This window comes from Cenococcum geophilum, assembly GCF_001692895.1.
Source record: "Cenococcum geophilum 1.58 unplaced genomic scaffold K441scaffold_19, whole genome shotgun sequence".
Lineage (NCBI taxonomy): Eukaryota > Fungi > Ascomycota > Dothideomycetes > Gloniales > Gloniaceae > Cenococcum > Cenococcum geophilum.
In genome coordinates, this window is record NW_027137577.1 from 1,533,058 (window position 1) to 1,557,034 (window position 23,977).

Sequence of the window (23,977 nt, forward strand, 5' to 3'; positions counted from 1 at the left end):
AAAATGCCGCAAAGTCTCTTACTCCTAACAGCTAAATAATATATATAGAGCCTATGAGATTAAGATATGCTGGACATAATGATCAGTATGCATACTATTGGTTATGCACAACCCATGTTTGAGTGACAGCACAGGTAATATCAAAAACCGCACACATGACTCTTCATAGGCGTTGAAAAGGACTGTAGATAACTTAGCGCGTAAAAAATTATTGTTACGAAAGTGCGGCAGATGTCCGTGCGCAATCGTGCTGGACATTGCGCAGCATCGCAACCTGAAAACATTCAGTATCACACTGTTGCTAGCCTCCCATATCTTCTCGCCTACTATACTAACATGGCTTCCCAGCCTTTCTGGACGTGGGATGAGGGTCGCCATGAATATTATTACTGGTCTGAGTCTGAAAGTTGTTGGATCTATCAAAGCGGCAAGCATGAATATTATTACTGGTCTGAGTCTGAAAGTTGTTGGATCTATCAAAGCGGCAAGAGACTTTATCCAAGGTATACAATATGATCCCCACTTGAGCTCTGACACTTCACTAACATTGTTCACTCTTAAGCAATACTCAGTCTGCATCAGTGCTTGGAGCAGAGTCATTAGATGTTGCTGTGCCTCGTCTCAGCGAAAATTTTACAGGTCTAAACTTAGAGTCCGATTGTATGTGAAATCCCCAGGTGCTCCAAGAGGATGGCTCTAATACAGCAGGCGAAGCTTTCCTCCCTCCCTACCAATACACCGACTCTATTCATACAAAATCTAACCAACATAACGCAGTATCCTCTGAGAACCAGCAGACTCAAAGGCTTTCAAGCGTGCGCGATGGTTATTCTCCTGGGCTACATTCGGAGGTTGCTATGAACACGGACTCCCTAATATTTAAGACGCTATCACATCGAAACGTTGAATCAGGGGTTTTACGACGAAACTTCAATACTGGACCTGCCGAGACACTCACCGAACCCGGATTGTTTAGAGATGGTGGAAGATCATATCGAAGGATTAGAGAGACGCCCCAAGATAGGGAGCAATTAGACCCTCGTACGACCCCCTTTTCAAAACTCATACATGGAACTACCTGACAGTTGGCAGTTTACAGAATCAGACGACCGGGATCTGAATTTTTTGCAGTGGGAAAAGTCATATTCACTCAATACCTTTCGAAATCAAGCGTCGACTGATTATAAACAGGTCTTCAAAATCCTTTGGCCGGAGCTCCCTAGAGATATCGATGATAACATTTCAATCTCTAGTGTAGGAAGATTTGACGACGCTGTCATCAGCAAAATTCGATGGTTTGTGGTAGTAAGGGAAGGACGCAGTTGCTGCTCGTGCCTGTAAGTAAATCGAACGGCATGGTTATATTTCGCTGATCAATATTTAGTCCTATTCTAACGTACGCCACGCATGGCGTCGCCAAAAGGAATGTAGTGAAGCATGACCACTCCATAGTCTATACCGGAGCAGCGCCTCCACAGCCGCGTCATAACGAATTACCTGTCGGAAATGAAAAAGGTATGATGGAGCCCATTGGAGTCAAGACCACAGTCCACGGTGAGAGGCTTGATAAGATGTCCCGAATCAACTTTGGAAAAATCTATACTGTCGAACATAATGTGAAAGTCTATGATTTTGGGAATGTTAAACCTAGCTCTATACGTTTATTCGTACTTAATTTTGAGAAAGTCTGGAACATCATCTCGGATCTGTCAAGTAGGCGTTTTGACAAAGCTATGAAACCAGATATAGAGGACGAGGACGAACACGAAGATGATTATGAGGACGAGTATGGAGAGGACTATGAGGACGAGAGCGAAGAGGATTATGGGGATGAGGATAATGAAGAGGCTCATGAGAGAAAAGATGATTCGGATTACCTCAGGAATACTGGAGGGCATGAGCACACGGAGCGGTCAAGATGGAGAGCATTTGACCAATCAGCAAGATATTGACTGTATTGTATGCTGGTTTGTCTACCCTGGATAGATGAAGCTATAGACAAGACTATCCGCTGGCTCCTTCGTAACAATTGCCGCCCTCACAAGATTGACCGTCCCGCTCAATACAACAACAAACAGCCCTCAGCATCCCTTCCTTTCCTGTCTCGTACAGTCAGGCGGCGTGCCGGAGGACGGAATCTCGACAAATTGGACAGCCATATTGAAGAGCCCCAGATAGGCCTGTTAGAGGGAGGCGGACAGGCTTTGACATTCGGATAGTCTTGTTGCGTCGGTGCGACTGTGGCCTGCTTCGGCGGAGCAGTGCTCAACACCTTGGTTGTAGCTATCAAGGAGGAAGGTTCAACAGAGATAAAGGACTTAGACGTGTGTTGTGTACAGTCGATTTACCGCGCAGCTTCAGTCGGCGACCGATTGACAGACGTGTCTAGAGAGGGACGGAACACGCAGGCTCGTGTCTTCAGAAACCAGTACTTCGGACATATCTGTCGAAGGAGAGAGGAGAGAGAGACCAAAAGGTAGAGAGAGGACCGGGGGGCCCACCGGGGCCAGGATCTAGTTTCAGCAATTAATTATTACGCAACACGCAGAGTGTGCTCTCCGTGTAGGATTGCGTATTTATCTAGGCTACACGATGTGGGGAATTTTTCACCGGGAGGGTGAGTCTCAACAGAAAAATTAAAAACGGCCATTATGTCTGTATATCGGCTTATTCAAATCACAGCATCTACATCTAGCATCCCTTTCCTCCCGTACAGCAAACAATATTACACTATATGGCACCCATATGGCATAGTAACTAAACCATATATGCCCCAGGAAGTCTGTAATAAGTCTTTTAATTACTTGCCCTTTATACCATCCTACCTAACAGCCTGGATTTACTAAATATATAGTATTTTATTATCCCCCCATATATTCTTATGCCTGGGAAATAGGGGACCTAAGTTAGGGCCTTAAAACAAGACACTTAGTTTATCCTGCCGTTCCTTTAAGGTAGAAGGTTATACAGGGCTGGATTTATACTACAAGTAAGAGGACTGTGGGCGTATATATATATAGAGAGAGAGCAGTTAAGGGAGCAGGGGCAGGCATATAATATTAACTTTACGGCAATTTTAATTTACGTAAAAGCATGGCGCCAAAGGGCAGACAGGGCAAAATAGGCAATTAGGATACTCCCTTACGGGAGTCTCATTAATGTAGGACAGGTGCTATTTAGAGGGGTATATGCTGTATTACCTTTTATATTCCATTTGGAGGTTTTTTGTACCTTATAGTGGTATTAAGTCTGCATAGACCTTAAACAAAGAATTAATAATAATAATAAAAACAAAAAATCTTTACTTGGAGTGTAGAATTATAGGTTCAAAATATAAAATATGAAATAAACTAAAAATTATTTTAAAATACTCAGTATATTATTGTATATTAGGACTCCATGAAAATCGGCCTCTGCACCTACCATTGGCGTCCCATCAGGATCATGCCAATTGACTGCTAGAGCAAATGCAGAGACGTGTGTACAGCTGCGCAGCGTCGGCGCTGCGACGTGGTGGTGGCGTGGAGAATTTTTCGCTGGGAGGGTGAGCCCCAACGGAAGCTTCAAAAACGACCACTACGTCTGTACATCGGTCTACCCGAATCACGGCATCTACAACCGGCGTCCTCCCTTCCTCCCGTACGGCATACGATTACACTATACGGCAATTCTCTACACACGCGGCAACCGAACGAACCGTATACGCCCCAGGAGGCCTGTAATGAGCCTCTCATTCCCCACCCTACCCGAACAGCCCGGACTTACCGCGCGGTATTCCGTCTTCCTCTATACCTTAATCCACCCAGCTATATTCTGGTACTGTTGGCAGTATAAGTACTTAGTTGTAGGGGCTCGGTGGACCCCTCCTACTAGTAGTACCAAGCTGAGCGCACTTATCGGATGCAGGAGATACAAGATAGGGGACCTAGGTTGAGGCCCTAGGACAAAACGCTTAGTTCTTATATTTGTCCCGCTGTTTCTTTAGGGTGGAAATCATGCTGCAAGCAGGAGGCCTGCAGGTGTATACACATACACATATAGGGCGATCATGGTAAGCGACATCAACTTTACAGCAATTTCAATTCAAGTAGAAGCATGGTATAAGTGGCAGACAGGGCAAGATAGGCAATCAGGACACTCCCGCACGGGAGTCTCAGAGCAGCGACCTAATAGTATTATTCCTCCCGTTAATGTGATACGGGCGTGCTACTTAGAGGGGTACATGCTATATTACCTCTTATGTCTCCCTTGGAGGTTTTTAATACCTAAACTAGTGGAATTAGTTTGCATGGACCTAAAACAGGGACTGTATTGGACGTTAAACTAGAATCAATAATATTATATATTATTAATAGTAGTATAATCTTTAATTAATATCTATTACGAATCTTATATACGGCCTATATAGACTACTATATACTTAGGGGAAACTTATATATTATATAGGAAAGAAAACCCCTAGCATATTAAGGGGAGAAAACCCCTATAGGCTACCTTTGTTAGATATAAAAACTTTATTTAACTATCTCTATATATAACTATAGCCACTATAGCTGCTACTACTCCATATCTAAAAAAGATTAACTAAGATTGTAACGGAGCTTTGTGGGTAAAGCCACGGTAGACTTGTTAATAGGCGTTAGGTATATAGATATAATAATATAAAAAGACATTATAACTAGTTGTAATGGGACTAGCCCAGTTACAGTAGGAATGTCTTAGTGAAATACTTAATAGATAAATTCTAACGCTTTAACTAAATTCTACCGAATTCTACTAGCTTAATTGACTTCTGCTAAGTTCTACTAGATTAATTAAATTCTACTAAAGTCCGTTAAAGACCGCGTGTATATATACGCACGTATCAACCACTAAGACCCCTGACTATTTAATTATATAATTTTCTCGTTATCCCTTTCTCTTCTTTACATAACGTTTTATTCTTAGTAAGAGCTATATATCTTAAATTTAAATAGAATTTATATTATTCCTTTAAATATTCCTTAAAGTCTCTTTACGCCCTTATATTATGTTATATCTATATAACTACTATTAAAATAGCAAACAAACCTAAATCCTATACGTTAATTACAAGTATTATAGCCCTGGTTAAGGAATAGTTAACTATAATATAATAGTCCTTTACGGACGCCTTAGCTTAGCAGCGGGCTATACTAGAAGCCTAGTATTAATAATTGATTATTATAGTCTGTGAAGAACTCCATAATATTAAAGCACTCGCGTTAAAGACCCTAATACCACCTATAAACAAAATCAAAATAACTATATTTAAATACGGCCCGTTAAATATAAACCTTAAATTAGTAAGGGTAGCTTAATTTATACCTATAATAAACCTAGTACCTATTATAAAATCTAAAAAGCTCCTTAACCCTTTAATATTTAATAGAAACTAAAATAACCTACATCCTTTTATAACTAAGCTTCGTCTTAAACTCTTAATAAACTATAACTAATACCCTACTAAAGCTACTAAAGTTAGCTATAGAATATCTTGTTTAAATAAAGACGCTACATAAACTATAGACCTATTCTTCTATAATGGCACCTTCGCTAATTTTAAAACCTTTATCTCTCTATTAGAACGAACGTATAAAAACGCTAGCTATAAATATATAGCTATTACTAAACTTAAAAACCTATAATAACGAAACCGAGATTTTACTAGCTTCTTTTTAGAATTTTTAGGCCTTATTAGTAAACTAGATTGGGGTAAAGCCACTAGAGTTGCTACTCTTTAATAAGCTATTTTAGATAAGATTAGAGCCTAATTAGTAGGTAGAGAACTGCTAAAAACCCTATCTAAATTTACTATAATATATTAACGAATTAATAAAGACCTCTAATATAATAAATAAACTTATTCTCTAAAGCCAACTATACTTTACGTTTAAAACTTTATAAAACTAGTATATACCTTAAAGCGCGATCTGTCTCTAAAACCTAAAAGCTTTATATATAACCCTATAGGCCTTAACGCCACTTAATCCTATATACCCTTAGGAATTAATAAATAAAGAATATAAGCTGTAAATAGAGAATGCTTTAGATATAGTAAAAAGGGATATATTTAAAGGAATTACCAAACTTACCCTTTTAAAAAGGTCTACTATAGTTCCTCTTAGTCCTTAAATCGTACTTATTTTATAAATTATATTTAGTTACTATAAAGTATCTCTCCTTTAGTTAACTTAGAAAACGAATTATTCTAAGGCTAAGTTACGCCTTAGGATAAGAAGTAGAAGAGTATAAATATCTAGGCTTTTCCTACGCTAATATATAACACAACTCCCTTAATATACTTAGCGAAATTTAAATACTTAAAAAATAGAAAGAAGTATAAATTCTAATAGATAGCAGAGCTACTAATATAGGCTTTATTAATATAAACTATATAAAAACCTAATACCTAAATTTAAAACAACTTAATTAACTATAAGGCCTATAAGGCTTTAATAGTAAACCCTTAATATATAGTAAACTAATATACTACGCTCTTATAAAGTTACGGATAGGTAAATACCTTAAATATATTCCCCTATTTATAACCCCCTTAAAGTAATATAAGATAATACTTAAATATAGATAGCTAAAGTAATATAACCCTTTAATTAGTTAGGTAAAAGAAATACTATAGTTCCGTATAACCTACTGCTAAAGTTATTACTTAAAATACTATATACCTTATAAATATATATATAACTATTTAAATTAAAAATAATATAAGCTGCCCCTACTATAAACCTTAAACTAATATAATAAAGCTATAACTGCCAATTATAGTAAAGAATACAAAGATAATATATTAAAACCCCTTAAAATTTATATAATATAGGCCGCGCCTTTTATCTTATTAGTAAAAAGATAAAAAGATAAAATCTTCGCTATAATAATAAAAGATATTAAGAAAGCACTAAAACCGAAATAATATACTAACCCTTAACCTCTTATACCTAAAGAATACTACAATCTAATTAATAAGTTTAAAAAATAATTTATAGACTAACTACCTCCGCTAAGATAAGTATAATTTTAAGATAGAACTTAAGCCTAGTATAACACTAAAGTTTAGTCCGCTATATAGTATATTATAAAAGAACTATTTATAATATAATAATATTTTAACAAGCACCTAAAAAAAAGGATTTATTCGCCCTAGTTAATCTCTATTTACTTTACCCGTACTATTTATTAAAAAACTAAAAAGAGGCTTAAGATTCTATATTAATTATTAAGCCCTAAATGTAATTATAATTTAAAACTAATATCTAATCCCCCTACTTTAAGAAACGCTTAATTACCTAATAAAAGTATAATATTTTATAAAGCTTAATATAGTCGCTACTTTTAATTTGTTGGAAACATAGGGTGACTCACCAATAACGACTACTCGAGTAGGGTTACAGTGATGTTGGTTGATTCTTATTAATAGGAATGAGGAAAGGGGTGAGGAACTTAAGGTTCCTTACTACGCTAGGGCCACGTTGATATGTAACGGCAATATGCTTTATACGACGGCAACTTGCCTTATTCCCGATACTGGCAACTCTTCTTTTTATGGTTGCTATATATATATATATAAACAGACAGTATATAATAATACTAGATAATATGTAATAAAACTAGATAATATATAATAAAACTAGACGATATACGATAATGCGGCAGTTGGTAGAATTTGGTGGATAACGTGAAGACGGGTGGGCCGCTAAGACGCTAGTAGTAAGCGAGCTAATGGCGATTTTCCATGCCGGGCATGGAAAATCCTAATTAGTTGGCAGAAGTCCACACCGCCACCTAAATTAATTAGGCGCGGCGCTCTTGGTAAGGATTTAACTAATTAAACAACTTTAACTAGTGGTTAAAGTTCTATAAGATCTTAACTTCTCTAAATTTCCCTCTTAACCTAACCTTTAATTTATATATGTAGAGTATTTATGTTAATAAACGTCTCTAGTGCCTTGTTTAGGTTTGCCTTTATTATTATATTTGCTGGGTTATCTTAGCTATTAATTTATTAGATCTTAAAGAGTTCTTAACGCTTATAGGACTGCTAAAGTGCCATAATATCAATTATAAGACGCTTCTCCTTTATAGTACTAAGCTTGACTAAATACTTATAGAGGGAATATAAGTTGGTGTATATGATTATAGGAATAGCGGGAAGTTTAAGCCGGTCTGTAATTATTTTAAGGGTAGTTTTAATTGCAATTGCTATATTAACTCCGCCGACCATTCTATATATCTCTAACGCTAGAACGCTTTAAGTAATATGCTTGCTCTTAGTTAAGCTCTAATAAATAAGGTTGCCGTGGATTGTAAAGTTATTCTCTCTAGTAGATTCGTTTACAATAATAATTTTATATTCTAGCTAGGAGCTAAAATCTTTATTATTTATAAATGATTTATTAACAAATATAAAGAGCTTGGCGGTAGGAAGGTTAATAGGTATATAGAGTAGTCCCCTGTTAAGATGGTTTATTTGCTAAAAAAGACACTTATTTAGGGCAAGAACGTTATCCTTAGTTAGTTTCTGGTGTTAAGTAGCAATAGAGAGATTAAAGGAAGCCTTAGGTTAATAGATAGAAGCTATATAAGCTCCGCAAGCGCGTTGCTCCACATATTCTTACTTTAGAGAATTAATATTAATAACGTTAATCTTCTTACCTTAACCCTTCTGGCGTAGAGTAATGGAGCCCTTATTTAGGGAGAGGATATATCCGTTAAAGAGTAATGGTATTACTAAGTTAAGTCTTTCCTTTGGCTTTGCTATAAGGTTTGCCTTTACTAGCTTATCTTCTTTGAGAGCTAAGAATTGGTCGTCTCCTAAGATAATTATATTATCTATTTATATGCCGATAATTCTAAATAGAGTTCCCGTAGTTATAATGAGGAAGTAGGAATTAAATATAGAAGTAGTTATTAAAAGCTTCTCCTTATAGTGCTTGCTGTAGGTAGCCTACTAATAAGTTCCTGCCTCTGCAATTCCATATAATGGCTTAAGTACGACCATAATTGTATCCTTAGGATATTGGTGGCGAATTTGCTCTAGAAGGTATACTAGTATTAAGCGCTAAAGGCGCGTCTCTAATTAGGTATAGGCCTGAGTAATATCTCGTAAATAAACCGCTATCCTATTTTTTATTAAGAAGGGAGCTAGCGTAATAATAACTTATTAACTAGCTTGTTAAATTATAGGGGATTACATAAGGATTATTTCCTTACCGTCATCGTTATAACCTTAAATAACTAGCCTTGACTTCTTAAATAGGGTATTAGTAGCTTTGCCTTTAATCTTATTAACCATTCTTAACTTAAATATGCGGACTCTATTGAACTTAGTAGGGTCGTATTTCTTAAATTTAAAGACTCCTCTTATAATAAGACCGTCGATCTTCTACTTGTTAGATGCTTAGAAAGGAGCTCCTAGAGTTATAATACGGCCTTCCTTTTAGAGCTGTTTTGCGAGTTTAAAGTTAGCCTTCTCTTTAGCTGTTATAAAGGCCATTAATAGTTTATCTCTATTCTTGATAGCGGTAATAAATTACTCTTCGAAATTAACAAAATGTTAGTAATTTTATAATCCCTTTAGGCGACCTCTACCGCGTCATAGTTGCGGTACGTCTACTATAATTATATTAGAATCGCCTTCGCCTTCTAGAGCACGTTAATCATGGTTCTCCTTTAGGGTATCCTCTAGGGCATTTTGTAAAGGCTTAGAGCTATTATCCCTGTAGTAGGGCTTAATAATAGTTAAGCGGAATTAAGTGGGTTTATGGGGCATCTAAAGAGTGTAAGTTTAACTATTAATTATAATGAGTTTATATAGGCCTAACTATCCTCCCTTTTTACGCCATACGCGTACCTCCGATTAGAGTGGCAGATTAAGCGTAGTTAAGGTATTTGGGCCATTTCTTATTCCTAGTGCGTTATTGACCTGGCGCGTAGCGTAGAGACGTTATATCTTTTTTATTGCCTTGTAAATAGCCTTAGCTTATTACGCAATAGAGGGAGATAATGGAGAATCGTTAGTTATTTAAGGGTAGGCGCTAAAGACTAGTAACGTAGGTATAAGCCTATCTGGGCCAGCGGTATTATTAACAGCCTTAACAGCTATTTATAGGATAAGCTCTTCGCTAGTACCCTCTAGTTCTAAAGAAATAATCTTATATGCGCGGCGTAATAGCGTATAATATTATTCTACTTTTCTGATACTATTATGTGCCTTAATAGGGACTTCCTTAACCTTAATTGTCATTGCCTTTGCCTGTTATTGAAACTCTATAGATAAGAAGTTCTTTCCTATGTTATAAACAATTTAATTAGGGGGTCCTAGGTAGACATTAATTTAGTATAATTAAAGAGTATCCTATATATTCCTAGTTAATATATCTTTTAAAAAGCGTGCGGCTTAGAAGGAGGTTAAGAAGTTAATAACTTAGAGTACTGGCTTGCCGCTAAGATATATAACATCTATAATAATACAGAAGTTAAAGTTATAGTTGTTTTTAAAAGTAAACTTAAATCGGCCAGAGGACTTCTGGTTTATTTAGCAGTAGTGGCAGTACTTTATAAGATGTTTAATTACCTTAACCTTAACTTTATAATCTGCTCGCTAAAGGACCCTAAGCAATTGGTAAACAGATAGGTAGCTAAAACGATAGTATAGTTAACGTAACTCTAACTTAGTTAGGTGGCTCTAAGTAACGCTCCTTTCTGGCTGTTAAAGGAGTAACTAAGGGTGACCCTACTTGCGTATAACAGGTACCCGATTATCTCCCTAAATAAGTATATTCTTAAGGTTGTTAAGCTTAACGCCTAATTTATCTATATCTTAGATGCAGAATAGGAACGGGGTATTTGCGGGAATAACGTAGAAAGTGATATATTCTAATGGGGTTTGGACCTTAATTGTGCCGAGAGAGATTATAATACCCTTGCTAAAGCGAATTGTATATTAGCCTGCCGTTAATTAGTTAATCTAAACAGAACTATTAAGCTGCTAAAGAGCTCGGACTTAAGGTTCTCCTACTATAAATACTCCTGCGGCTCTAGTATCTGGTATAATACTATAAAAGACGTTTGCCAAGTATCTGTTGTTAAAGGAGAACGCAGAACTTTTTTTTGGCTTATTAAAGATATCTGACCTTGTGACAGAATGGAGTGTAGATTAGTTATTAAGGATAGCAACGGTTTATGTGCCATTTACCTTACTATACTTGGTAAAGTATTAGTTAGGAGAGTAGTCCTTAATTTCTATATCTATAAGGAGCTATTTAGCCTCGTTAATCTTACCCTTAAGATCTTCTTCGCCTTTATATTAAACCAGGAAGCTTTGGAAGTAGGCTATAGTAACTTCTTAGTTTCTAACGTTTCGTGCGCTTTGGCGAAACTTATTATATGCCTTCTTTTGTTTATTAAGGGGGTGTCTAGTTAACTAGCAATTTGGCTTCTTATAAATGTAGCATTTCTTCTACTAATTATTATAAAATGAACCTCTATAAGGACCTCCACAATTGCTTTGTAGTTGACGTTAATTATACCCTCTACTGTATCCCCTACTACGACCACTATATGTTTAATTAGTCTAGTTGTGATCGTGTTAGTCGGCCGGGTTAATTAAAGTAGGTTAGAGTTAGGCGTTAAATTGCTGTACTTTTTAAGAGCGTAGGGCGGTGCTAATAGAGGATTTTAATTAAGTATATACTCCTTTGTAAGTACTTACAGGGTTAAAGAGAGTAAGGTTATATTCTTTAATACCTTAGTATACGCTAATAACTTAATCGCGTAGGCTAAAGTCCTCTTAATATGATTTAGATAAACCACGCTAAATTATTTAGAGTTAATTAAAGAGCTTTTAAAGATAATTGAGTTAAGAGGCACCTGGGTTTATAGCAATAATTCTTAGGAAGGTAGTCTCTCTCTACTCCGATATATACTACTGCTTATTCTCCTCTATTTTAAAGTGGCATCTTGTTTTATATATTATTTGGTTAAAATTATATCCTTTTCCTGCTAAACGATTATAGTAGAAGGTACTAGCTTGGCCCTTAAGCATGACTAAATAAGTAATGTGGTATTAATTGGGTTCTAGTCCAACCTTTTAGTAATAGTCGTAGAAGATGCGTAACTTTAAATTGAGGATATTATATAGTTCTCCGCTAAACTTTTTCTCCTGTTCTGAATAGAGCTTTGTGAGCTCTATAAGTATTTTTAAGGTACCTCTAATTGGTGTTTAGCTGCATTGTATTGTAGGCTGTAATGGTAACATAGATCTAGTCGGCGAAGTTTAAAGGTTATTAGACCGCGAAGTAAGGGGATCTTGCACTTGTTAGGGGTTATTAATTGAGGCTATGGGTTAAGCTGGTTAATATAGGGGAGTTAAAGATAGAGGTGGAGGCGATGGATATAGAACGTTAGAACTTGTGCCTGGAGCGATAGAGTTAGAACGCGTCTCTAGTGGTATATTACTTGGGTTCTATTATAATTTAAGCTTCTTTATAGTGCGTAGTTGGTGCTTAATCTCTTATAGAGTCCATTTATGCTCTTCCTTTACATTAATAACGTATTCCTAAATATTATCCCTAATATTACCCCCATCCATAGGGATAAATACTCTATACTCCTAAAGGAAGTTATGGAAGTCCTATACGATATCTTTATTTATAGGAACCTATGTTTTCTTTATCTATCTAATAAAGTCCTCCTTTATATAATACTATAGCGCGGTATTATCGTATTTGCTATCTTTGTAGTATTCCATGCGGTATACTAAAAATTTATTTAGGTCCTATTGCTTAGCGGTTACAAAGTTGGTTATAGCTCTGTCCTATATCTCCGGGTTAATATCTTTCTTGTATTTCTTTAGATAGGTTAACGCTATAGTAGGTAGAATTAACGAGGTGTCATACATTGAAGGTAGGCAGGATTTTTGGTTTTGTAGTATCTCGTAGGTTTACTGTCCAAAGGTGGGCAATTTAAGATGTTGTTTGACGCGTTTTGGACGTTGACTTGGGACCTTAGGTTTAGTAATACTTCTGACCTAAAGTACTCGACCAAATCTTTATAAACGTGATTGTTCTGCGTAATAGACGCAACTTGGTATCTCCTAGTACTTAGTAACACTTCTATTACTAGTTTTCCGCAAGTTTAAGGTAGTATAGTATCGCCGGGATCCATTCCATATGAGCGTATATGGCACCCCTATACGAGACTGTCTCTTCTGTCGATAACCTAGCTGCTCTATAGTTAACTATGTATTTAACCACTAATTAGTGTTAGAAACACAGGGTGACTTACTAATAACGACTACTCGAGTAGGGTTATAGTGATGTTAGTTAATTCTTATTGATAGGAATGAGGAAAGGGGTGAGGAACTTAAGGTTCCTTACCACGCTAGGGCCACGTTGACACGTGACGGCAATATGCTTTATGCGACGGCAACTTGCCTCATTCCCAATATAATTAAATTTGCGTCTGCGAAGGAGATAAAAAGTATATAGCTTTTTATATATAATAGGGACTCTTTAAATATTTAGTAATGCTATTTAGTATAAAGAATAGTCTAGGTATATTTTAGTAATATGTTAATAACACGCTTCGCAAATTCCTTAATATATTTATTACCGCGTATATTAATAATATTTTAATATACTTATCCTTGCTTTCTAAGCATTAAAAGCACGTCTAAATAGTTCTTAAACGCCTATAAGATATAGGCTTATAATATAATATTAGAAAATATAAATTCTACGTGTTTAAAGTTACGTACTTAGGCCTAATTATATCCTATAACAGAATTAAAATAGACCTTAAAAAAGTTACTATAATTATAAACTAGGAAAGTCCTAGTAGTATATAAGATATTTAAGGATTTTTAGAATTTGTAAATTTCTATTATTAATTTATTAACTACTTCTTAAAAATTATTTAGCTATTAGTAAACTTAATAAGGAAGAATATAAGATTTAAATAAACTACTAAATATAAATAAGTTTTTAATAACCTAAAATATCGTTTTATAACTGCTCTAATTCTTACCTACTTTAATCCTAACTTTAAATATATTAAAACGGACTCGTCTAATTATGTACTAAAAGGAGTGTTATTATAATATAATAAGAACGGTAAGCTATACCTAGTAGCCTTTCTCTCCCAGAAACTCGCCCCTACTAAATTAAACTATAAGATATATAATAAGGAACTGCTTATAATTATTAGATACTTTAAATAATGGCGTTTAGAACTTAAAAAATTGCTATTCCTAATACGCGTAATAACGGATTATAAAAATCTATAGTACTTTATAAGTATAAAATAATTAATATAGCGCCAAATTTATTAGGCCGAATACCTCTTATAATTTAACTTTAAGATTATATACTAACTAGGCAAACTTAACTAGAAGCCTAATATATTAATATAATAATTATAGGATCTTCCTATAAACGCTTTAGACGAACGGATTATAAATTAATTACGGATTTTATTGCCTCCTAAATATTTTAAGAAACTATATCCTATATTTCTAAATATGGAACTTAATAATAATAAATTGGAAGTTAATAAATAGGAAATAGAAATTAATAAGTTAATAAAATATAAATATAAGAATAATATATAGTTAGTAGATATAATAAAAGCGATTTAAATAGGAAAATAATAGTATAAGGATATTATACTTGCTAAATATAAAATTTATAATAATTAATTATACTATTAATAGAAGACAGTAGTTCTAAATTTTAAACCTTTTGTAACAGAATCCCCTAGAAGGTACATATTAGATAAGACAGTAGGAGGTTTTATCCATATTCCATCTATGTCCTAGAAGACACAGTTAGACAGGTAAGGGGCGAAGGGTTTTGCTAGCGTCTTAGAAGGATTATATAGGGAGCTAGTTCTCCTTTAGAGAAGAACTAGTAATTAGTCTCTAAATAGAAGAGGTTAGAAAGCATTTATCCTTTATTACGTAAAGATCGTTTTACCTTAACTTATCTTCTACTTACCTATAACTCTTATTCCATACTGTTAATTAAATAATTATACGTTCTAGTTAAACTGGCCTCTTATAATTCTAATCGCTTATAATCCTTTACGGAAGGAACGTACGGCTATTAATTAACGATAACGGGCTATACCTCCTTACCCCCTAAAATGACGCCCCTACCGTAAGAGGCTTAGAGAGTCTCTCTAGAGGAACGCATTCCCTCTTCCTATAAAGAAGCCACGGCTAGTCCGTCTAACCTTATAAGACCCTTAAAAACAATTACCACTAGGGAGTTATTAGAGCGGTCACTACGCAAGACCTTATAAAAAACAAAGGAGTTAGAGATATAATTAAGATAAGTATATTAAGACTACTAAGAACAATTATAAGGACAATTAGGGGAAGTATAAATACCCTAGACATAAAGCGGACTTAAAGGGGCAACGCCATACTACGCTATAATATTAGAAAAACCTAAATTCCGTATAAAGGAACCTAATAAGTACTATAGTAATAGTCTTTGGAACTATAATTGTTTTATCCGTTAATGCAAGTTTTGGCTAGATCCGCAACGTTACTCTAATAAGTATAATTAGACACTAATTGCTTCTACCTTCCTACGTGGCACTGTTAAGGGTTTATAGATACGCTATAAGAAGAAACTTACTATACCCTTTAAATTTAGCGAACTTAAGTCCTGGTTAGTTAATTAGGTCTAAAACCCTACTGATTAAAGAAAAGATTATAACTAGCGATACCACAACGCTAAATAGCGAGAAGGTTAGAGTATAGTCTAGTTTATAAACTACTTAGAAGAACTAGAAGATAATATACCCTACTTAGACCTATAGAATAATACTATATAACTTTACTAGCTACTTGCTAAGTTACGACCTAAGATTTAATAGGCTATATAGGAGAAGGGCGAAATTCCTACCTTTTAAAAAAAGCTTATCTCTAAAGCTACTCGGATTAAGAATGCTAAAAGAGACTATCTAGACAAGTAAAAGGAACGAGATGCCAATAATAAAGAGCATAAGACTAGACCTAGCTTTAATAATAGGGGTAGATTCTAACCTAACTACTTTGCGAAAGAATAATATAAGTAGGCTTTAAAGCCCTAAAGCAACGTTAGTTAGCTCTAAAATAATAATAGGTAAAGACCTAATCCGAATAAGTAAAACTAAGAGTTATGTGTTTATTATAACTGCGGCAAAAAGGACTATATAAAGCGCTTCTACTGGTAAAAAAATAAGAGTTAGATTAATTAGGAAAAGAAAAAGCCTAGTAGATCTTTACTCCCTTATACTAGGCTAGTAAAAGAAGGAAGGAGTAAGCTACCATATAGTTATTCCTGTCTCTATTTAAGTTAATAATAAATAGGTAACGCGAGACTGCCTTATAGACAGCGGCGCAACTATAGGTTCATTTCTTAATTACTAGTAAAAGAATTGGATTTAGACCTTAGCGGTTTACAGGTACGCACTATTTAAAGTATTAGAGGCTACTAAATTCCATACTATAGGGAATAGGCTTTTTCCGTGGCCAACTAGGACCGCGATAGTCTATAGGACACGCAAAAGATGCGCTTCTGTGCCGTAAAAATTAAGGGATATAACCTTGTTTTAGGATACCTATAGCTTTACTAAGTTAATCTAGACATTAATTGGCCTTTACCCTTATATTAATATCAGAATTCTTAACCGCGCATTATAGTTAAAATTAAAAGGCTTTCTTAAACTATATATAAGAAGAAGGGTGGGCATATACTATATATACTACTCTTAATACTAAGAACAGGGATATAGGATATTTATTTTTGGATATCTGGCTATATGCAGTTAAGGAACTAGAGATTCTATAAAAATATATAAACTTAGAGGATGTTTCTAATAAAGAAGCTATATAAACCTTACTTAATCTTATATTAGTTAAGTACGAGATAAACACAGGGGATAAATAACCTCCTTTTAGACTATTATATAACCTATTAGAAAACGAGCTAGCGGTATTACACTAACATATAGTGGATAATCTTTAGAGAGGATGGATTCGGCCCTCTATAAGCCTAGTAGAGGCACTAATTATATTTATACCTAAGAAAAATAAAACCCTTTGCCTCTGTATTAACTATTAGGCGCTAAATAAGATTACTATAAAGAATTGCTATCTGTTACCCTTAATAGGGGAGCTTATTAATAGGCTATTAGGCGCAAATATATTTATAAAATTAGATCTAAAGGATATATACTATTAAATCTGGATTAAGGCCGGCAATAAGTAGAAAACGGCGTTTTAAATACGGTACGGCCACTTTAAGTACCTAGTAATACTATTTAGGCTTATTAACGCACCGGCGATATTTTAGGCCTATATTAATAAGGCATTACTAGGCCTATTAGATATAATATATATGGTCTACCTTAATAATATTATAGTCTACTCTAATAACTATAAAGCATATACGTACTACGTATAAATAGTACTAGAAAGACTATGGGAATATAAGCTCTATATAAACCTAAAAAAGTATACATTCTATGCTACTAGTATTAATTTTCTAGGCTTTATTGTTAGCGTTAACGGAGTATTAATAGAGAAAAGTTAGGTGGACGCTATTAAGGAATAGCCCTACCCTACAATATTTAGAGAAGTGTAGGTTTTCTTAGGCACGGCGAACTTCTACTAAATATTTATTGTTTACTATTTATAAGTTATACTCCTAATTACTAATCTACTAAAAGGATCTAAGAATAGTAAGAAGTTAGGACCCTTTATATTTAGGGAAGCTGCTAAGTAGGCTATAGACTAGTTAAAGGATTTATTTATATTAGCGCCTATCCTAATATACTTTTGCTAGGAGCTATATATATACCTTAAAACAGATATATCTGGCTTTACCCTAGGGGTAATTATATCTTAATTAAAAGACGGAGAATAGCATCCTATAGCGTTTTAGTTAAGGAAAATAACCTTTATAAAATAGCGTTATATAACGTATAACCAGGAGCTACTTATAATAGTTATAGTAATAAAGCACTAGCGATATTATTATATAGGAAGTAATTACCCTATTAAAGTCCTTACAGACTATAATAACTTAGAATACTTTATAACTATAAAGGTGTTAAGTAGTTAATAAGCTAGGTAGGTAGAGGTACTATTATAGTATAACTTTAAAATTACGTACCGCCTAGGAAAGATAAATCCCGCTAATAGGTTGTTAAAATATTTAAATTATAAAACAGGAAGGATCTAGGACAGTATAGGGGAAATAATCCCTATATTGTAAAATTTACTTTAAAAAAAGAAGACTCTTTCCCTAGAACTATAGAATTTTATAGTAGGGTAGAGGTCCTAGCAATACAGCTATAAAGTGCTATAATTATAGAGCTATAGGATATAGTTATAGACTAGGTTATAGGCTAGGCAGATATTATAAAGTTAGCGTATCTTAGAATTAGCGAGAATTCTATAGGATATGCTAGGGGTATTGCGGTACCTTTAACTTAACAGCGTATTAGCTGTGAGTGTCTAGATCTAAGGGGGATAGGTAAGATGCCTATCCGCAGTATAGTATACTGCATAATAGTAGGAGAATCTACTGGCACTAATAGTTTAAAACATCTCGTGCCACGCCTTATATTTATAATAGCAGTAGGGGAAATAGAAGTAAGTAATCTATATAAAACCTTTTTAGATCTTCTTTTTTAAGTATAATAGAGGGACGCCTTTGTTTTTAGGGAGAGGTAGAAAGATATAGTAGAGACTAACTTAGCCGGAGTTACTAAAAAGCTATAGTAGCAAGACTAAAAGGATTTGTTATACTTTAAGGGTGCTATATATATTTTAAAGGACTAAGCAGTTTAAAATAAAAATTTAAAGGTCTTCTATAATAACCCTCTTAGAGGTTACTATAGTGCTAATAGGACCCTTAAGGCCGTTTAAAGGAAATACTTTTGGGATAGAATGTCCGAAGAGTTAAGGACTATATATTAAGATATAATATATACTAAAGGGTATAGATATCCAGACATTGCCTATATAGTAAGTTATTAGTGCTTCCTATTCCGTAGGGACCTATATTAGAATTAACAATAGATTTTATAATAGGCTTACCCCTTACTAAAATAAGAACGGAAGAGGTTACTAACGCTATCTTAGTAATCGTTAATAGATATATAAAGTTTTTAGGGTACTTTACTGTTATAATAATAATTACGGTAACAGAATTGGCAGACCTATTTTTAGAATAGTAGCTCTTATTTAGCACGCCAAGGGAAATTATATCTAACAGAGGTATTATATTTAATAGCGCATTCTAGTCTTTATTTTATCTCTTATTAAAAATATAACAAAGGATAAGTACCGCCTTTTACCTATAAATAGATAGACTAACGGAGCGTCTAAATATGTTATTAGAACACTACCTCCGCTACTATATTAATTATTAATAGGATGATTGGATATTATAGTTAGCTTTAATATAACACGTGTATAATATAAGCATCTATAGTAGTATAAAAATGACCCCTTATAAAGTATTGTTTAGGGTAAAAGTAAATAACCTATAGAACATTAAGGATATTATTTCTAAAAGGGAGGCACTAGTGGCGTCCGAGAGAATTAAGCAAATAAGAATTCGTAAAGAAGAACTTAAAAAGTATTTACTAGACGCCTAAGCTATATAAAAAAGGTACTATAATAAAAAATATATGCTAAAAGAATTTAAGATAGGAGACGAAGTCTTACTATTTATAAAAAATATCTAAATTAAATGTATTAAGAAGAAGCTAGATTACTAGTAGCTTAGACCCTTTAAGATAGTTAGGAAAACTAAAGGAAATTAAGCCTATAAATTGGAATTGCCGAAATTATATCTAATATATCCTATATTTTATATTTCCTTACTAGAGCTATACCGGAGAAGAAACGGCGTGGAACCGCTACTACCTAGTGAAATTAATAGGGAACTAGAATGGAATATAGAAGACATTTTAGACTAAAGATGGCGCTAAAAAAAGCGCGAATTTTTGGTTTATTAGAAAGGATACTCTTAGGCGTATAATAGTTAGGAACCTAAGGAGTACCTTTAGCTAGGATATAATACGGTAATTAAAACCTTCCTAAGGACTAAAGGTAAAGATTTGGCAATGGTTCTAGATAAGCCATAGATAAGATAATAGGGAAGACCCCGCAAATTAAAATTATAAGGTTAATTATAGGTATTAAGAACAGAAACGTTTTACTATTATAATAGGGATCCTAAAACCCTATAGGGGGAAGCCTATAGGATCTGTAGGAGAACTACTAGGGATACTATCTAAAGAAGACGCTGTTTAAGAATAAGCAGCAGTAATATAAGAAAAGGTCTTAGGGATTTAGAGGGACCCCCTAGGGATAAAAAGAGAGTATCTGGTCTAGCACCAGAGATATATAGTAGAGTTAATAGTATAAAGAGGAGCAAAAGGACAGCCTATAAAGAATTAAAAGTTTTAAGAAATTATAAAGCACCTATAGGAATACCACCCGTTTATTATATATAGGGATTATAGTAGTGCACTGCCTTTATATAAATTGTCACCAAAGCTTAGAATAAAGGCATCCCTAAAGTATAAAGTTAATTCCTAATAATAGGGCATCCTAGAGGCACCCGAGAGGCACTATATAAAGCTATTCTATAAGAAGGAAAGAGCTAGATAATAACTTAAATACTAGCAGCAGTAATAGGAGCCTCCTCTTCCATTTTAACGTTATTATTAATAGTATTATTGGCACTTCTATCCCTAGAAGCATTAGCACTTCCACTAATATTCTTCTTAGAATAACGGGAACTAGAAGGATTAGTATAGGCGGGAGACTAGCGAGGAGAACGTTTATTTAGACTTTTATCGCTATCCTTAGTATTCCTAGGCTCTAAATTAGCATCTAAGTAGGGATCCGAAAGCTGTTAGCTAAGAGAATTAGCATAAGTTCCTAAATATATTACTAGAGAAACTTACCTAGCTAGAAAGGCCCGCGTAAAAGTATAAATGTTATTATTTATAAGGGTAAGCTACTTGTATATGCGCTCTTAGACACTATATATCTAAGATTATTACGTCTCTATAGTAGTGGAAACCCTTATTAAATTAAAGAGCCTATAAGTAAGGGTAGATACCTTCTATCCCTATTTATTGTTATTTAAATATAGGCGGAAATCCCAGATAGTATAATGGAGCTTACGAGTTTTATGTATATAGATAGCGGGGATTTAATATAATTAGTGAAATCTAGAATAAAATAGAATAGAAAATACTAGAATGTAGGTCTTTCTCCTACTACGGTAATAGGAATACTTAAATTTATTTTTACTGGAGTAAGGTATTTTATAGGCGTGGGACGGGTCTAGTGTAAGCGCGTAAATGCAACAACGGTAGCACTTTAGAGAGATTACCGCAGGAGTAATAGAGGTGGTTTGGGATGGCACTAAAATAATACCGCTGCCGGTTTAGGGACACGCAGCACGACTATAAGCTATTATAAGAGAATACTATAGGAAGTTAGTACTATTAATAGAGATAAAATAGGGATCCTATTACTTATAGATATGTTATAAGAAGAGAATAGAGTAGTTATAAAAGAATAGCTAGAGATATAGAAGCTAAAAGCTAAGATATAGTAAAAACAGTCTACTAAAAGACGAGATAAATGGTGTTATTAATAAAAAGACGTATAAGAGGGGATAGCTTATAAACCAAAAAAAAATTAAAATAAAGATGTTATTATTAAAACCTATTTTAGGTAAATAGGGATAGTAGCTAGTAGACGCGTTATACAGGACAACCTTTAGATTAACTTATAACAAACTCTTATAATAAAAAAGGTATCAGTTCCGGGTTGTAAGGGAAATAGTAATAGAAGGCAAGGGGGCGAGCAGCAGGTGCCCCCTAGTAACTCTACAGTAGTAGAGTAAAAGTTTATAATACTAGCGCGTCCGTAGGCTTGTTACGGCAGCAGTGGTTCCTAAGGAGGTTAAACAGTAAGGTAGTAGAGCACNANAGGCGACTNNNAGGCGCTAAGTAGGCGAGTCCTAAAAGGCNGGGAGATGGATNACGGGGTTTTCTNATTTTTCTTAAATAGAGTTTTCTCCCTATATGTAAATAAGGAGTAGTCCGCGTGGGCCCAGTAGGGATCCGAATCGGACGTTAAGCAATGAATTATTATATTAATAAAAAAGGTAAATCCTAACTAATTTTTATTATTATTATTACAGTTCCATTATAAAGGCATTATAAAGAGCTATAGTAGAAGAAGAGCGGAGGAACTAAGGATAAGGTAAGGTTCTACGCTAGTAAAGAACCGACTATAAGCCGCATTATAAAGTACCTTTCCACTAAGAATTCTCCCTAGTGGTTTTAGCCGGAACTCTATAAAAGCTTAGTAGAGGCAAAGTCTTAGAGGACTAAGACCCTTAAAGGGGAGGTAATTGTAATAGAATCCCCTAGAAGGTATATATTAGGTAAGATAGTAGGAGGTTTTATCTATATTCTATCTACGTTTTAGAAGATACGGTTAGATAAATAAGGGGCGAAGGGTTTTACTAGCGTCTTAGAAGGATTATATAGGGAGCTAATTCTCCTCTAGAGAAGAACTAGTAATTAGTCTCTAAATAGAAGAGGTTAGAAAGCATTTGTCCTTTATTACATAAAGATCGTTCTACCTTAACTTATCTTTTACTTACCTGTAACTCTTATTCTATACTGTTAATTAGATAATTATACGTTCCGGTTAGACTAGCCTCTTACACCTTTATAATTTAAGATACTTAAATTTATATACAATTCCCCTATAGTAAGGCATTCTAGCTATATAAAGACCTATAAGATTATTTAATAAGTATACTACTAGTCTGTAATATATAACTATATATAAAAATACATTTAAGTATATAGAACGTGTGTTTATAAAAAGACTTCTTATATAAAGAAATAAGGAGTACTTTAACTATTGCCAATTCTAATATAAAGATGGCAAGATATCTTAATCAACTTTATAGTTAACTTGCCTAGTAGTAATAGGTTTATAAATATTATAGTAATTATTAACCGTCTTATAAAAATGCAATATATAATTCCTATAGACTTAATTAATACAATATTAGTAGCTGAATGTTTTATTAAGTATATCTTTATACTACACGGACTTTTTAACTTAATAATATCTAGCTATAGAAGCCAGTTTATTTTAAACTTCTAGTAAGCCCTATATAAATAATTAAGTATATAAATATAACTCTTAACTACGTTTTACCTAAAGATAGATAGCTAAACTAAAATTGCGAATGTAATTATAGAACAATATTTATAAATATACTACTCCTACCTATAGATAAGACCCTTAACTTAGATTTAAACTATAACCTAAAATTAAGCGGATTTAGCTAATTAACGCGTATAACTTCGCTAATTAAATAAAGCAGTTAACGGAACTATTACGAAGTAAATTAACATACGTTTAAATAGTATAAGAATAGTATATAAATAAAGAATAAGCTCCCGCGTAAGACTTTAAGGAAGGTAATATAGTTTACCTAAATATATAAAACCTAAAGACTTAACGGCCCTTAAAGAAACTTAATTAGAAATTTACGGGCCTATACTAAATTAAGAAGAAACTAAGCCTATATAATAATAATTCATTGCTTAACGTCTAATTCAGATCCCTACTGGGCCCACGCGGACTACTCTTTATTTACATATAGGGAGAAAACTCTATTTAAGAAAAATAAGAAAACCCCGTAATCTATCTCCCCGCCTTTTAGGACTCGCCTACTTAGCGCCTATAAGTTGCCTGTAGTGCTCTACTACCTTACTGTTTAACTTCCTTAGGAACCACTACTGCCGTAACAAGCCTACGGACGCGCTAGTATTATAAACTTTTACTCTACTACTGTAGAGTTACTAGGGGGCACCTACTGCTCGCCCC

General features: G+C 34.1%; 3 protein-coding genes across 3 annotated transcripts; all 3 read left to right on the forward strand.

Annotated features, from left to right (window-relative positions):
• Positions 1 to 113: 113 nt before the first annotated feature.
• On the forward strand, positions 114 to 1,132 carry K441DRAFT_92078 (uncharacterized protein). The gene is made up of 5 exons (XM_067654545.1): positions 114 to 134; positions 189 to 503; positions 563 to 652; positions 778 to 1,041; positions 1,100 to 1,132. The coding sequence occupies exons 2-4, from the start codon at positions 232 to 234 to the stop codon at positions 785 to 787; spliced, it is 372 nt and encodes a 123-aa protein (XP_067504443.1). The 5' UTR covers positions 114 to 134; positions 189 to 231; the 3' UTR covers positions 788 to 1,041; positions 1,100 to 1,132.
• On the forward strand, positions 841 to 2,302 carry K441DRAFT_92064 (uncharacterized protein). The gene is made up of 2 exons (XM_067654544.1): positions 841 to 1,337; positions 1,385 to 2,302. Exons 1-2 carry the CDS (start codon positions 1,069 to 1,071, stop codon positions 1,950 to 1,952), a joined length of 837 nt encoding a protein of 278 aa, XP_067504444.1. The 5' UTR covers positions 841 to 1,068; the 3' UTR covers positions 1,953 to 2,302.
• A 1,277-nt stretch (positions 2,303 to 3,579) lies between these two features.
• On the forward strand, positions 3,580 to 4,317 carry K441DRAFT_659394 (uncharacterized protein). The gene has a single exon (XM_067648522.1). It carries the CDS (start codon positions 3,722 to 3,724, stop codon positions 3,932 to 3,934), a length of 213 nt encoding a protein of 70 aa, XP_067504445.1. The 5' UTR covers positions 3,580 to 3,721; the 3' UTR covers positions 3,935 to 4,317.
• Positions 4,318 to 23,977: the final 19,660 nt, after the last annotated feature.

What these genes read in the sequence shown, in the direction of transcription:
- K441DRAFT_92064 (XM_067654544.1), top strand. Translation starts at nt 1,069, where the DNA reads ATGGAACTACCTGACAGTTGGCAGTTTACAGAATCAGACGACCGGGAT. An exon ending in CGCAGTTGCTGCTCGTGCCT is followed by an intron (nt 1,338 to 1,384) that starts GTAAGTAAATCG and finishes ATCAATATTTAG; the next exon opens with TCCTATTCTAACGTACGCCA.
- K441DRAFT_659394 (XM_067648522.1), top strand. Translation starts at nt 3,722, where the DNA reads ATGAGCCTCTCATTCCCCACCCTACCCGAACAGCCCGGACTTACCGCG.
- K441DRAFT_92078 (XM_067654545.1), top strand. Translation starts at nt 232, where the DNA reads ATGTCCGTGCGCAATCGTGCTGGACATTGCGCAGCATCGCAACCTGAA. An exon ending in GGCAAGAGACTTTATCCAAG is followed by an intron (nt 504 to 562) that starts GTATACAATATG and finishes TTCACTCTTAAG; the next exon opens with CAATACTCAGTCTGCATCAG.